At 43.2% G+C, this 13,583-nt stretch overlaps 1 protein-coding gene across 3 annotated transcripts in view; it reads right to left on the bottom strand.

Annotated features, from left to right (window-relative positions):
- U2SURP (U2 snRNP associated SURP domain containing) overlaps positions 1 to 7,787 on the bottom strand; it is a 101,402-nt gene extending 93,615 nt beyond the window's left edge. For all 3 annotated transcript variants that reach the window (XM_027875822.1, XM_027875820.1, XM_027875821.1), the window contains exon 1: positions 7,710 to 7,787. In XM_027875822.1, coding sequence (XP_027731623.1) covers positions 7,710 to 7,754 — 45 coding nt within the window. In that variant the 5' untranslated portion in view covers positions 7,755 to 7,787. The remainder of the gene's footprint in view (positions 1 to 7,709) is intronic.
- Positions 7,788 to 13,583: the final 5,796 nt, after the last annotated feature.

Genomic DNA, 13,583 nt, shown 5'->3' with positions numbered 1-13,583 from the left:
AGACCCTACTATATGCCAGGTACTATGCTAAGCACTAGGGATACAAATTCAAAAAAGAGAGTCCCTGTCTTCAAAGGAGCTTACACTCCAATAAAGGAAGACATCACACAAAAGAAAGCTGAATAGGGGTGGGAGTGAGGGTGGGAGAGGTGTGCCCAACTCATGAGCACAATGGAGAAGCCAAAAAAGTCCAAAAATCAGTGCAGCCTAAATGTCTGATATTACCATCCTTGACTCTCACTCACCCCAGTTATCCAAGCAGTAACTCCTTATTTCCTGCTGGATCAAACATACTTAACTTCTCAGGCATTCAAAGTTCTTCACATCCATCCTGGTCCATTCCTACCTTTCCAGTCTGCTTTCACATTACTCCTCTCTTTATATACTCAACTTGTTACTCTACACACATGACACTCCATATTACCCAACTCTTGTGTCTTTGCACTGGCTTTTCCAAGTCTAGAATGTTCTCAATCCTCAGGTCCGTCCCCTTGGAAGCCCTGGTTTCCTTTAAGACTCAGCTCAAGATATAATGCTTGCCTTCTCAATTGGGGGAGGGATGAGAGAGAGAATTTAGAACTCAATTTTTAAAAATGAATGTTTAAAAAAAATTCAATGTAATTGGGAAATATTTAATGAAATAAATAAAACTACATATATTTATATATCTAACTGTATCTGTATCCATATTTTTAAGGACTCAGCTCAAGTACCACCTTGTACATAAAACTTCCTGGTCTACCTGCCCAGTTGCTAGTGGCTTCCCTCCAAGGTTACTTTGTATGTATTTTGTATGTATCTTCTATATATGTACGTGTAAATATATATGTGTGTACATACATACAAATGTATGTGTGTACAGTGTGCATACATACACACATGCTGTTTTCCTCATTAAAATGTAAACTTCTTACATGATTGACAATTCCAGAAGTCTGATTATGAACCATGCTGCCCACCTTTTGATAGAGAGGTGATGAACCAGAGCAGAATGAGATATCCATTTTTAGATTCAATGTGTGGAGCTACTTTAAGAGCTTTTTTTATTAAGAGGGGAGGGGGTGAGCTTGAGAAGTGACCACAACACTAAAAAAGAAAAGAAAAAAAGATCCATGAATGAACACAGTAGTTCCAACATTGCCCTTGTCTTGTAGCCCCTTCTGGCTTTCCTTATATGTTCAATTTGTTATAATACAAAAAAAAAGTGTGCATAGTGAAAAACTACATAAAAGGAGTATAGTAAGTTCATATATAATACTCCTTTTTTCTTTGTATCTTTAAATGTTCACATTTGTTGATATTTATTAAATTCATAATAAAAATAATTTTCTTAAGTATTGCAAGCTCACTAAGGGCAGATATTTTCATTTTTGTCTTTGCATCCCCCTGACACTTAAAAAGTTTGACTGACTGATCCTCAATGTCTTCAACTTCAATGATTTCTATCTCTCCTCTACTTCAGTTACTCAAAATCTGAACGTTCCCGATCACTCATAACTGTTCCTTCTCCAAGATCCCAAGTTCTAAAACTTCCCTCCTTTCTCATTCCTTCTAACTGAACAGGTACTTGTCAATCTTCCTGACCTGACTTTTCTCTACTCTCCTACTCCTTCTACAGTTTCTGGCTTCATTTGCCTCCCTCCCTAGCTTGGACCAGATGCTTAGTCAGTTCAACAGAGCTCTATAGAGTACCCTAGAATCCTAAATTCCCTTTACCTTCAACTGCTCAATAAAGTCTACTGACCTGACCTCCTCTCCTTGTTTTTCAAGCATTGCTGAAAAAGGTAATAAAACCATGTTGACTTAATCTACTATAAATCAAGCTATCTATCCTCAGTTGGAGACTTTCTAGATCAGCTATCTGTTCATCTTTTGTTGACTGCCTATGGCATTCATTCAACTTAAGAGCTCTTCCAAAATATTTCCATTCTCTCCAAGTCCAAGACCAAATCCACCTCATACCTTTATCTTGGCAATGACATCTTCTCCCAAGACCAAGTACATTCCCAAGACCAAGTACATTCCCTAGACCTACTTTCCTAACTATTCTTTTCTGAAAGTCTAAACTTCGTGGACCCCTTTCTTGGAATGTTTTCAAAAGCATATTTAACTTCTGCATTTTATTTATGTATATGATTACTCCAAAAAATTCACTGAAATAAAGATTAATTTTTTTCTCATGGACCCCCTGAAGTCTATCCAAGGACCTCAGGTCAAGTGCCCCTAGTTACACAGCCAGTATGTGTCAAAGTGAGACTTGAAGCCAAATCTTCCTGGCCCCTAGGCCAGTTCTTTTTTCAAGTGTTGCTCCATACCGAGCCCATGCTGACTTCTTCTTGACCTCTTGGCATCTATTCAGTTCCAAGTCCTGTTGATTCTACTCATAACATCTTTCATATCAGTTCCCTCCTTTGTATTCCACCCTAGTATACTAGACCTCACTAAACTCACTTGGATATTTCAACAGTCTTCTAACACTCTTCCCACCATCACCCATGTCTCTTACAAACTATCCTTTACACTGCTGCCATATCAATCATCTTCTTTATGAACAGATCTGATCGCACCACTCCTTTGCTCAAAATCTTTCAATGATTCCCTATTACCTACTGAGGAAGGTTCCTGAAATTTGAGTCCTTCTAAAATCTGATGTCTCTAACTTTTCAATCTCATCTCATACTACACACTAATCAAACTGAAAAACTCCTGACTGTTGTATGCAGTAAACATTTACCAATTTCCTTACCTTTTCTCACACTATCCCTATCTCAGAAATACCTTCCCTCACCCACATTCACCTTCTGAAATCCTATCATTTCCTCAAGGTCCACCTCAACTATACAGGTAGCAAATTGTTTCCTTTCTCCTATTTTACATAGAATAGAATATAAGTTAAGAAGGATGTGCTGTCTTTGAATTACTTTATGTATGTGTATGTATGTATACATGTATGTGTATACATATATCAGCATGATATGTTTGTATTTGTTATAACTCCCTTGCTAGAATATAAATTCATTAGGGAAAGGGTCTTGTCTTAATTGGCTTAATACATCCCCTGAGGATCCAACAGTGCTTTTGAACAGAATGATTCGACTCAACAATTTATTAAGGACGTGCTGTGCAAAGCACCAAATGTTTAGTTAAGATATTTCCCAAATGGAGTCTATAGTCCACAAGAGGGATGGCAACAGTTAAATAAAACACAAGTAATTGCTTTATGAACAAATGAATGCAACACTATTAATAAAGATAACAATTTGTGGCACTAATTTGTTTTCATCTGTCTTAATGCCACAAAACGTATTTTTCCAAAACGGCTGTTCTTCTGGTATATTATCTTACACACACTAACCTATGAGCCCTCTCCCTCATCTGAGGTTTTCTATCACATGTTATAGAGAAGAGAAAGTCTCGAACTTTCTAGAAGAAGCAATAGGAACAAAGACCTGTAGTCAGTCTAAGAATGGCAAGACCAGTTAGAAGACACAGTCTGGTCCTCAACAAAAGTACAGGCTCTATACCAGTGGTAAAAGCTCTAATACTGGAACAGCAGGTAATACAACTTCAACTCAAACCAGCAGCATCAGAGGAGCCTGAAGTATCTTGGAGCTGTCTTACATGTTATGCGGTTAAGAACGTCCATTACTATAGAGAATTTCGTGACTAAAAAGCTTAGTTGTTTCTCCTAAAAAATTCTGTTATCAATATCTTCAAGCAAAAGGAAACACTGAAAAGCATTAAGTGATTACTATGTGCCAAATACTTCTTACATGTACTAATGAATTTATATTAAATGCTAAACTAAACTCAAACTGAATCCTGACAATGTATGAAGAACCTGCTTTTCAAGGGGTTTTTTGTTATTCAAAAAGAAACATTATGCATATTTGTCACCTTTATGAAATTTGTAAATCTGCCATTGCAAAACATACAAAGTATCTTGTGGCTAGAGTGGGACCTTGTTTTCAAAATATAGGAAATAAACTATTTCCATCAATCTATAAAAAGTGAGTATCAATAGTTCCATAGGAACCTCCAGTATCTTTTGTTCCTTCCCCTCCAATTTTTAGTGAAGATATGGAAAAAGCAATCAGCTTCAAAGACTCCAAAGAAGCATCCTCAGTCTACTCATCACATAAATACTTCAATCAAAGCAAGGGCCACCGTGAAAAAAACTAATACACATTTTTCACCTTGCTTTAGCAGAACAAGGAACCAAAGAGCTACTCACCATGTTCCAATGATCACTAAGCTGTTGAATTTTGCAAATTCAATTCTGAGAAAGATAGTAATACTCTAAATACTTACAACTTTCTGAACATCCAAACCCACTACCATCAGATCAATAAGTAGTGCAAAGGCTGGAGATAAAATACAAAACAGCCCTCAAAAGACTTTACATTCTATAAACTCTTGTGTGTGTATGCTCGCATGCATGCATGTGTGAGAGAACAAAAGAGCCTCCATGAACAAGGTAGCATTAAACTAAGTTTTGAAGGAAACTAGAGATTCTAAGAGGTGGTGGTGAGGCAGAAGTATACTCCAGGCAAAGGGGACAGCCTACTGCAAAATAATGGAGGTAGGAGAGGGAGTAGGGAGTGTTCTTTGTAAAGAACAGCTAGGACTACACAGGGAGCATGAAAGGGAATAATATATAAAAGTTAGAAAGGTAGGCTGCGGGAGGTTTGTGAATGGCTTTAAATGCCACAGGAGTTTGTAACTGACTTAAAGAGAATCTCTGGAGCCTCTTTATTTTACTGAGTTGAGGAATGACATGGTCAGAGGCAGGAATATCACTCTGGCAGCCGTATGGAGAGGGGAGAGACCTGATGCAGGAAGAGCAGTCAGGAGTCTACCACAACAGTTCAGGAAAGAAGTGATGAAAACCTTGTCTAAGGCGGTGACTATATAAGTAGAAAAAAGGGGACAGATGCAGGAGGCTTTGTAGAGCCCGAAATGACATGATGAAGAGACTGACAGGGTATATAGTATGAGAGCGAGGAGCTGAGGATAACACTAAGGTGAAGAACCTGGGAGAACGGAGGAACAGTGTTAACCTTGACAGAAATATTTTTGTATAAATGCTTCTGTATTTTTGTTCAGAAGAGAGGTAGGTGGATTTGGGTGAAAAATAATGAGCTTTGTTTTAAATGTGTTTAGTTTGAGATGTCCCCTCAGAAAAGTCTAATAGGCATCAGATGACCTGGAAGAGTAGCTTGGGAGAGAGCCTAAGGCTGCTGAGTATGTAGATCTGGGCATCTTCTGGAAGGAGACAGCCCAAAGCTATGACCTGGTCTCCTCTTCAGATTCTGCTAAAAAGTAAAGATAAGAAACAGCAAAGGCAAGTGTAGCCTGATGATACACAAAAGAAAAGATCAAAGGAGGACTTGATGGCTCATGCACATCACTATACAATTTTCAGGGTGAACCATGGGAGCATACCAACATAAAATCAGAGAATATTAGAGAAGGAAAGGACTCAGAGATCGATTATCTGTTCTCACACATATGTAAATATATGTTAAGCAGTTACCCAAGGTGGCAGAGAAAATTATATCGGTTCATACTGTTTCCCCATTTTCTACAAATATGAGAAATGTAGCATCCCTAAATAATTTCCCCTTAATGTCAACATCACACACATACACAAAAAAAGTAGAGTGAAAGACGTTTAGCACTGCTGAATGTTTTTAGAAATTACTACTTTCTATTGGTATAGCAGGCAAAGCACAGGTGGGAATCAGCCATGAACAAGGGGGTAGAAAAGTAAATCTAAGCAGTCACTTAAAGTAGATGAGCAGGGAAGAATACCAAACCCTGGAACTAGAAATTCCACAGATCGCAGCAAAAGGCGAAAAGGGTCAACCCCATCCTGGACTTCAATCCCCACCCCCACATAAAATACACTTTATTTAGGAGTAAAAAGCAAAGGTTAAGACGATATTGGGATAATTGTTTATTTAGAATTACGTTCTAGCTGACATTTTGAAAAGTATGTCAGGTTTTCAAAATAAACTAGATTAAAACTATAGGAATACTGTAAAGATGCAATCTGAATTACAGTAAGGATGTAACATAAGTGCCAGAGACAGTAAAACCAAAAACCACTGTCTACACCACAAAACCAATGACACCATTTTTTCTTCCTTAGAAGCAAAAGGGTGCTGAGATAAATAATCGAGTAGAATACAGCTCCCTCTGAATCTGAAGTCTCAGACTGACTCCTGCCTCAGCCACTTATTTACTTGTGACTGGGGCAAGTTGATGAGTCTTTCTGGGCCTGTCTTGCCCATCTGTAAAAGAAGGGGCAGGACTAGAATGATACACTCAAGGTCCCTTCCAACTCTTTCTTCAACAACGATCAAATGACTGAGGTTCTCTAAATGAAGGAGGACCAGTGTTCACAATCCTATGCTAGAGTCATTCACCAGACAGGGGATAAGATAGAGATTTTTGTAAATGGAAAACCATATCCATTTAATCAAGTGGATTTTACTTCACAAAATATGGAAAACCCATAAGCCACCATTTCCATTATATGACTGTTTACACCTTAGTTAATTCTTTTGAGGGCTTAAGCATGTTTAGAATCCTTAAAAAAACATTAAGGAGTTTCTTCTGAGGGCATCAAAATGCTTCACGGATACTTCATGGCAGCAAGTATTTAACCACCTTTTTAAGAAAACCAAACCATTGTGGGAACCGATCAAAGAGCCTGGCCCAAGATCTCAACCTGAGTCTTGGGTGCTAATCCAATACTCTGAGACAACATTATTCGTTATTAAAAAAGAGATAATATTTGTAAAGTGCTCAACACAGTGCAGAGCACGTAGTAGGCGTTTTTAAAAGGCTTGCTTTCTTCCCCTTTCTCCCTAAGCATGCATTCGCTCCTTATTAAAAAAAAATCAAGTGTTTCCTGCATGCCAGAGCAAAACGGAGAAGGGACCGGGCGCTGGGCTGGGTCAGAGACCCGGGGAGGAAAGGGCTCTGCTCCTTTCTACATGTGTGACCTTGGCCGTAGCCCCCCACCCCCCCCCGCCCCGGCCCCCTCCACCCCGACTCTGGGGAGGGGGTGCCGGAGATCAAAAGGAGCCTTCCCAAGCCAGTCCTCCGCAGGACACCCCGGGGAGGGACTAACGGTCTCGCTAATTGGCCCACGTGCAAAACCAACTCCACCGTGACCGTGAAGGGGGCGGGGGGCAGCCCAGGCCGGAGGCTCCCCGGCCTGCCTGGGCCTGAACTTCGGCTCCGCCGCTCGCCGGCCCTCGGAGACTGCCCGCCAGGCTCCGCGCCCCGGGGAGGCTTGGAAGGAGAGATTCCCCCGTACCCCGGGCGCTGACCCCGCCGCCCTCGGAGCCTGGACCTCCAACCAGGGGGAAGCGGCGGCTGCGGCCGCGCTGAGGACAAGCGGGCGCCTCACCCCCACCCCGGGCGCGGCAGGCCGCACTCCTCCGCCCGGGCCCGCCAGCCCTCAGCGCGGCCGCCGCCGCGCGCCGCCCCTCGCCGGGGAAAACTCCGGGTCCGGCTGCGGAGAGAGCTCAGGCCTCACAGCCTGCGCACCACGACGCGGCAGCGCCCCGCCCCCAACCTGGCCCGGCCTACCCCGCCAGCCCGAACCCCGGCTGCGAGCGCCCACCGCCTTCGCCTTCCCCCGCTGCCCGGGGACCCTCCCCCGCTCTGGCACACGAAGCCCCCTCGGAAATCACCTTTGAACTGGATTTCTGCGAGCCGCCTGGCGTTTTGTCCGCCATCTTGCGTCCTGCCCTTCCTCGGCGGCAGCAGCGGGAGCGAGTCGAGCGCCGACCGTGCGTGCGGATCGCCGTCAGGGGCCCGCCAGAGGCGTCGGCAGGGAGGAGAAGTCGATAGCCGAGGAAGCGAACCAAGACGGCGAGCTGCGAAAGGCACCTCACGCGCCCCCCCCCCCACCCCGGGCCGGGAAAGAGGAAGGCGCTCGGACGTCACGTGCCACCTGAGCCCGCCTTCCGGACGCCGATTGGCGCGCGGCTGGGATGAGGCGGGGCGAGGTGCGCGCGCCTCGGATGGACGCTGCGCAATGAGACTGGGACACGTCCCCTTCCTTCTGCGCCCCCCGCGGCGCTCCAGGAGTGAGGGCGGGCCGAGCTCGCGGCATGCGACCTCTAACTGCATCCTTGCACGGCATTCTCTAGGCTTTGAAGTTAAAGCGAATTAAAGCGACTGCCGAGAGGAAGGCGCCAGAAGAAGACTAAGGGTCTTTGACGTTACGGGCTTCTCGACGCTCCCCCGCCCCTTCCCAGGAAGCTGTTTGGTCCCGTGGATAATGGGCCGAGAGGCTCCGGAAGGCCTGAGTTCAAATCCTGCCCCCGATCACTTGAAAACTGCTTGACTTCTCTGAGCTTTGGTTCCCCCATCAGAAAAGTGGAGACAGTCACATTCTTCGCAGCAATTTTTGTATCATAGACTCCCTTGGCAGCCTGGTGAGCCACTCCCTTGTGAGAATAATATTTGGAAATGCTTCAAATAAAATATTCAGGATTGCAAAGGGAGCCATTTATGCTGAAGGACATTTATCAGAATATTGAGAGGGAAAACACAAGTTTATGAATGCCAGGCCAAGAGCCCTCGCCTCGATGGGTATCCTCCTAAGCAGATGACAGGTGTGAAGGGCTTTGCACCCCCTAAAAGTGATGTTAGATGTCAGCGATTACTTATGCAACAACCCCCCCCCGACCCCCCACACACACTAGCACGGCACACGAAGGTGCTTAGCAAATGCTTGTTCAGTTGAGATTCAGACCCCTTCTCTTCTCCCTCTACTCCGCTCGGCCGTCTCAGCTCCCCCAGAGGTTTCCTTACCTCGATGCTGACCTCCAGCCTCACATCTCCAGCTGCTTTGCAGACATCTGGAACTGCATGTCCAGGGGACACCTCCAAAATGGACCTTTGCTTTCCCCCAAACCCTCCTCTCTCCTACTTTTTCTAGTAACTTTGGACGTCAACACCACCCTCCTAGGTCCTCGGGCTCACAACCTAGGAGTCATCCCGGACCTTTCATCTCACCACACTGCACACCCACACACATCATTAAACTGTGGTCAAGACCAGAGGATTTCACTTTTTCACCCTCTCTCCAGGAAGCTCACACCATTTTAGACCTGGATTATTTGAATAGCCTGAAGGTGGGTCTGCCTATCTCAAGTCTCTCCCCACTCCAATCCATTCTCCATTCAGTTATCAATGTGATTTTCCTAATGTCACACACACACACACACACACACACACACACACACACACACACACACCCCAATTCTCTCTCTCTCTCTCTCCCCCTCCCTCTGTCTCTCTCTCTCCTCTGTCTCTCTCTCTCTTCCCCCCCCCACCCCATATCTCCATCCAATGACATTGGCCCCATTGCTGTTTCACAAACCAGACACTCCATCTTCTGGCTCCTGCCATTTTCTCTGGCTGTTCCAGATGCCCAGAATGCTCTCTCCCTATTCACCTCTGAATTCTGGCTTCCTGGGATTCCTTCAAGTCCCAGCTAAAATACCGCCTTCTACAGGAAGCCTTTCCCAATCCCTTTAATTCTTGTGCCTTCTTTCTGTTAACTATTTCCTGTTTATTCTGTATATAGCTTGTTTGTACATATTTGTTTGCTTATTGTCTCCGCTGTTAGATCATGAGCTCCTCCAAAGCAAGGATTGTATTTTGCCTTTCTTTGTATCCCCAGTGCTTAGCCCTGGGCCTGGCATATGATAAGTGTTTAATAAATGCTTATTGACCGACTGATCTAGGAGCTCATTTAGCCCTATTTTTATAGACAATAAAAACGTACTGTCCTCTTTCAGGTAAGTCACAACTTTCCTAGGTCTCATTTTCTTCCTCTGTAAAATCGGAATTTTGGACAAGATGACCTCTGAGGGCCCTTCTAGTGCTTTATCTAGGGCCCTAGGATTTTTCATAAAGTGCTTTCTTCACAACTTGTGAAAAAGGTATTGCTTTATTATCTCCATTTTATAGATGAAGAAACTGAGAAGTTAAGAGCCTTGTCCAAGATCATATAATCAATTAGTTGTTTGTTTTATTGGAGGAGGAGATGTTAATTGTACGAGAGAGAGAATTTAAATGCTTTTTGTTTGGGTAGACAACTCTACACCTACAGCCCTGAGACCAAGGATTCAGAAAACTCCCTAAATGGCCTCCTTTCTCATACCCTGAATAGAATGAAGTCATAGGATTCAGTGTTCAAAGAAACCTTCGAGAGATCCTCTCCTCTAATACCCTCATTTTGCATGTAAGGAAACTATACACTTCAGACTTTCTTCCAGGCTCCTAAACTGGAAACCAATAGAAGTCATTTTTTACTTTCTTCCTCTCATATCCAACCAAGCACCACACCCTGCCATTTGTTTTGTACCTAGAATTTGCTTCTTTTTTCTTTTCATTCCTACTGTTAACCCCCTAGAAGAGGTCTTATCTCCCTACTTGGTCTGAATATTTACAACATCCTCATAGCTCAACTCAATGATTTCTCCCTCTGGCAGTAATCCTGTATAACATTGTCAAACATCTTCCTATTGCTTATATCATATCTGCCTACTCAGTGGCTCCCTATTACCAATTCTATTAAGTCCAAACCCCTCTGCTTTGTCTCCAAGGCCTTTATGATATGGAAAGCTACCTGCTCCCACCCCAATTAACCAGCCTTATTTCCCACTATTTCACACAGGCTCATACTTATTTCACCTTTATGCCTTGTATCCCCTGATGCCACATCTTTTGTCTCAATTCTTACCTGGCCCTTAGTCATTGAATGGGTGATGCCTCAGACAAACTGAGACCTTGGAAAGACCTTATTTAGAAAGGCCATGGTCTCCCACTGCATCCTGAGCCATCACCAGTCATACTGACCTGTGTCTTGCCAGTGAACTTCGATGACTCTGGAGGAGAGACTGAGGCTGATGACTTTGCACAGCTCTGCCTCACTTAAATCCAATTCAATTGAAAGTCAAAACATACCGTCATAAGATCATTGATCCCTTTGAGAATGAAGGACAAACAGCAACCACAACATCTCTCTCTCTCTCTCTGTGACACACACACGGCCTAGATTGGACTACCAAACAGCTAAGGTCTCCTCAGAGTCAACCCCTATGGCCCAGGACTGAGTCTCCTCCATGCTTCATTCTCAACAAATTCCTTCCCAGGAGCTACTTCTCCCTAGGCAGATCCTAGACCAGGATATTCAACTGCTCCCTGCCCCTGGCTTGGAAGGCAGACTTCCCCAGGTGTGACAGCCCAATTGAAGTTGGAATGGGAAAGATCCATGGTGTGGGTGATGATGGTGCAGAGGATAAGAAAGGGCGCCACAAAGAAGAGCTCTCAGTCCCTACACTCAGGAGTCTGAAGGCAGGAGGAAGGAGGCAGCATTAGAATAACTAGTGGTATTAATGGCTAACATGTCAGTGGCAATTTATAGTTAGAAAGCCACATCATACATTCCATCTAGGTTGTTCCTCACAAAAACCACGTATCATATGTAGTACCAGCAATTGGATTTCAATTCAACCAACATTTAATTGACTACTATGTTCAAGGCCTTGGAATAATACTTAAAATCATAATCACATAGCACTTTCTCTTCTGTAAAATGGAGATAATAATAACACCTACCTCAAAGGGCAGCTAGGTTGCACAGTGGATTGAGCACCTGCTCTGGAGTCAGGAAGACCTGAGTTCAGATCAGGCCTTGGACACTTACTAACTTTGTGACCCTGCCCAAGTCACTTATCCTGCTATGTCTCAGTTTTTTCATCTGTAAAATGAGCTGGAGAAGGAAATGGCAAACCACTCCAGTATCTTTGCCAAAAAAGCCCAAACAGGGTCATAAAGAGTCAGACACAACTGAAAACAACTAAACAACAAAACCTCACAGGGTTGTGGTGAGATTATATATGTAATATATCTATGCACAAAATACTGTCAAATGAGATAATAATAATAGCAGCCAACATGTATATAGCACTTACTGTATGACAGGCACTGTCCTAAGCACTTTACAATTATTACCTTGCAAACCTTAATCTTTACATAAATGCTATTATTATATCATCACCATCCTTGTTATTATTACTTATTTATAGTGTATTTTACTTAACTCACTTGATCTTCATGATGGCCCAATGAGTTAGACAATTATTATCCCCATTTTACAGATAAGGAAAATGAAGATGAAATCCTGAGAGGTGGAGAGTCACCCAAGTATATACAGCTAATTAGTGGCAAGATAAGCCTCAAGTCCAGGCCTTTTGATGCTGGTGCAATCCTCTTTTCAGCAGGCCATGCTATTTGTTAGGAAGGCAGGGTCCCAGGTTCCAGGTTCTGCTCCTACTGCTGGAAAAGGAGTTGGTAATATAGCCTTACATATGTAATATAGTCTTACATGTGCAGGCCACTAGTAGCCATAGCTAGCCCAGTCCCCAAAGTGATTGTATGCCTGTCCAATAATGCCCAGCCATCCAAAAAGTCTGATCAGGTTCACCATTATGACTAGTCTGTCTCCAAGGTATAGCATGATATCCTAGACAACAGGTAACCCCACTCCAATCAACAAGGCATCTCCCAACTTGCTTTGGGACACCTGAAATTCCTTTGACAAGAAAAATAGAGTTTCATACCATGGTTGAAAGGCTTAAGTTGTTTTTTCTAACAGAGACAAAGTGAAACATTACCCTTGAAGGATCATCAGTCAATCATTCAATAAGTATAAATGACCGATCCTTTCTGGGTTTTTAGAGGGAAGTAAGTTTGAAAGAGACTAGGGCCTGGGCCCTTGAAGAAAAGGGTACCACTGAAAGGGGGAAAGGAGGAAGTTGGGAATACAGAAAACAAGCTTCTGTTACTTGACAGTATTTCTGAGGACCAACTCTGTTTGCCTTCCGCTATGTGTGTCCATCTAGAAGGCCTCTCTGAAGGTACTTTTTGTCTTTTTATTTATTTTTTATAAGCTCAGTGGTACACTGTTAGGTAATAAGTACTTGAGCTTTTTGGCTTAGCATTTGGCTATAAGTCCTTTGATCCATAAATAAAACATGGCTTGGAAGGGTACACTTTATTCAAAAATAACAGCTACAGAATAAAGAAGGTAGGATGCAGAGTAGCATTGGAGATGAAGACAGAATCATGTGAGGAAATCTAGGAGTAGAAAACATTCATGTGAACACCAAGTTGGGCAAAACAAGCAATATTGTCATAGATGTCAATGATGAAAGGTCTCCTGGACAGATCATTAGCATACTTAGTAGAAATGTGGCCTAAAAGATCTTTGTCTATGAGAGTAGATTAAACAACTATTAAAAAACTATTAAAAAGCAGATAGAGAGCTACCCTCAGACACATACTGGTTGTGTGATCCTGGGCCAGTCACTTAACCACTCAGTATTCTGAACAACTCTGTGACAACCTGAATAGGTAGAGGGACTTTCCTCACCTGGAAGTTCCCTATACTAATTAAATTGCAAGGCTTTTCCCTATCCCTATATTACCTAGTACAGTTTGGTTTTTAACTATAATTGTAGGGAATATCCTCTACTATCTCAGCA

This window comes from Vombatus ursinus, unplaced genomic scaffold, assembly GCF_900497805.2.
Source record: "Vombatus ursinus unplaced genomic scaffold, bare-nosed wombat genome assembly UNPS02014810.1, whole genome shotgun sequence".
NCBI classification, from domain to species: Eukaryota; Metazoa; Chordata; class Mammalia; order Diprotodontia; family Vombatidae; genus Vombatus; species Vombatus ursinus.
This window is presented reverse-complemented; position numbering and strand designations above follow the sequence as displayed.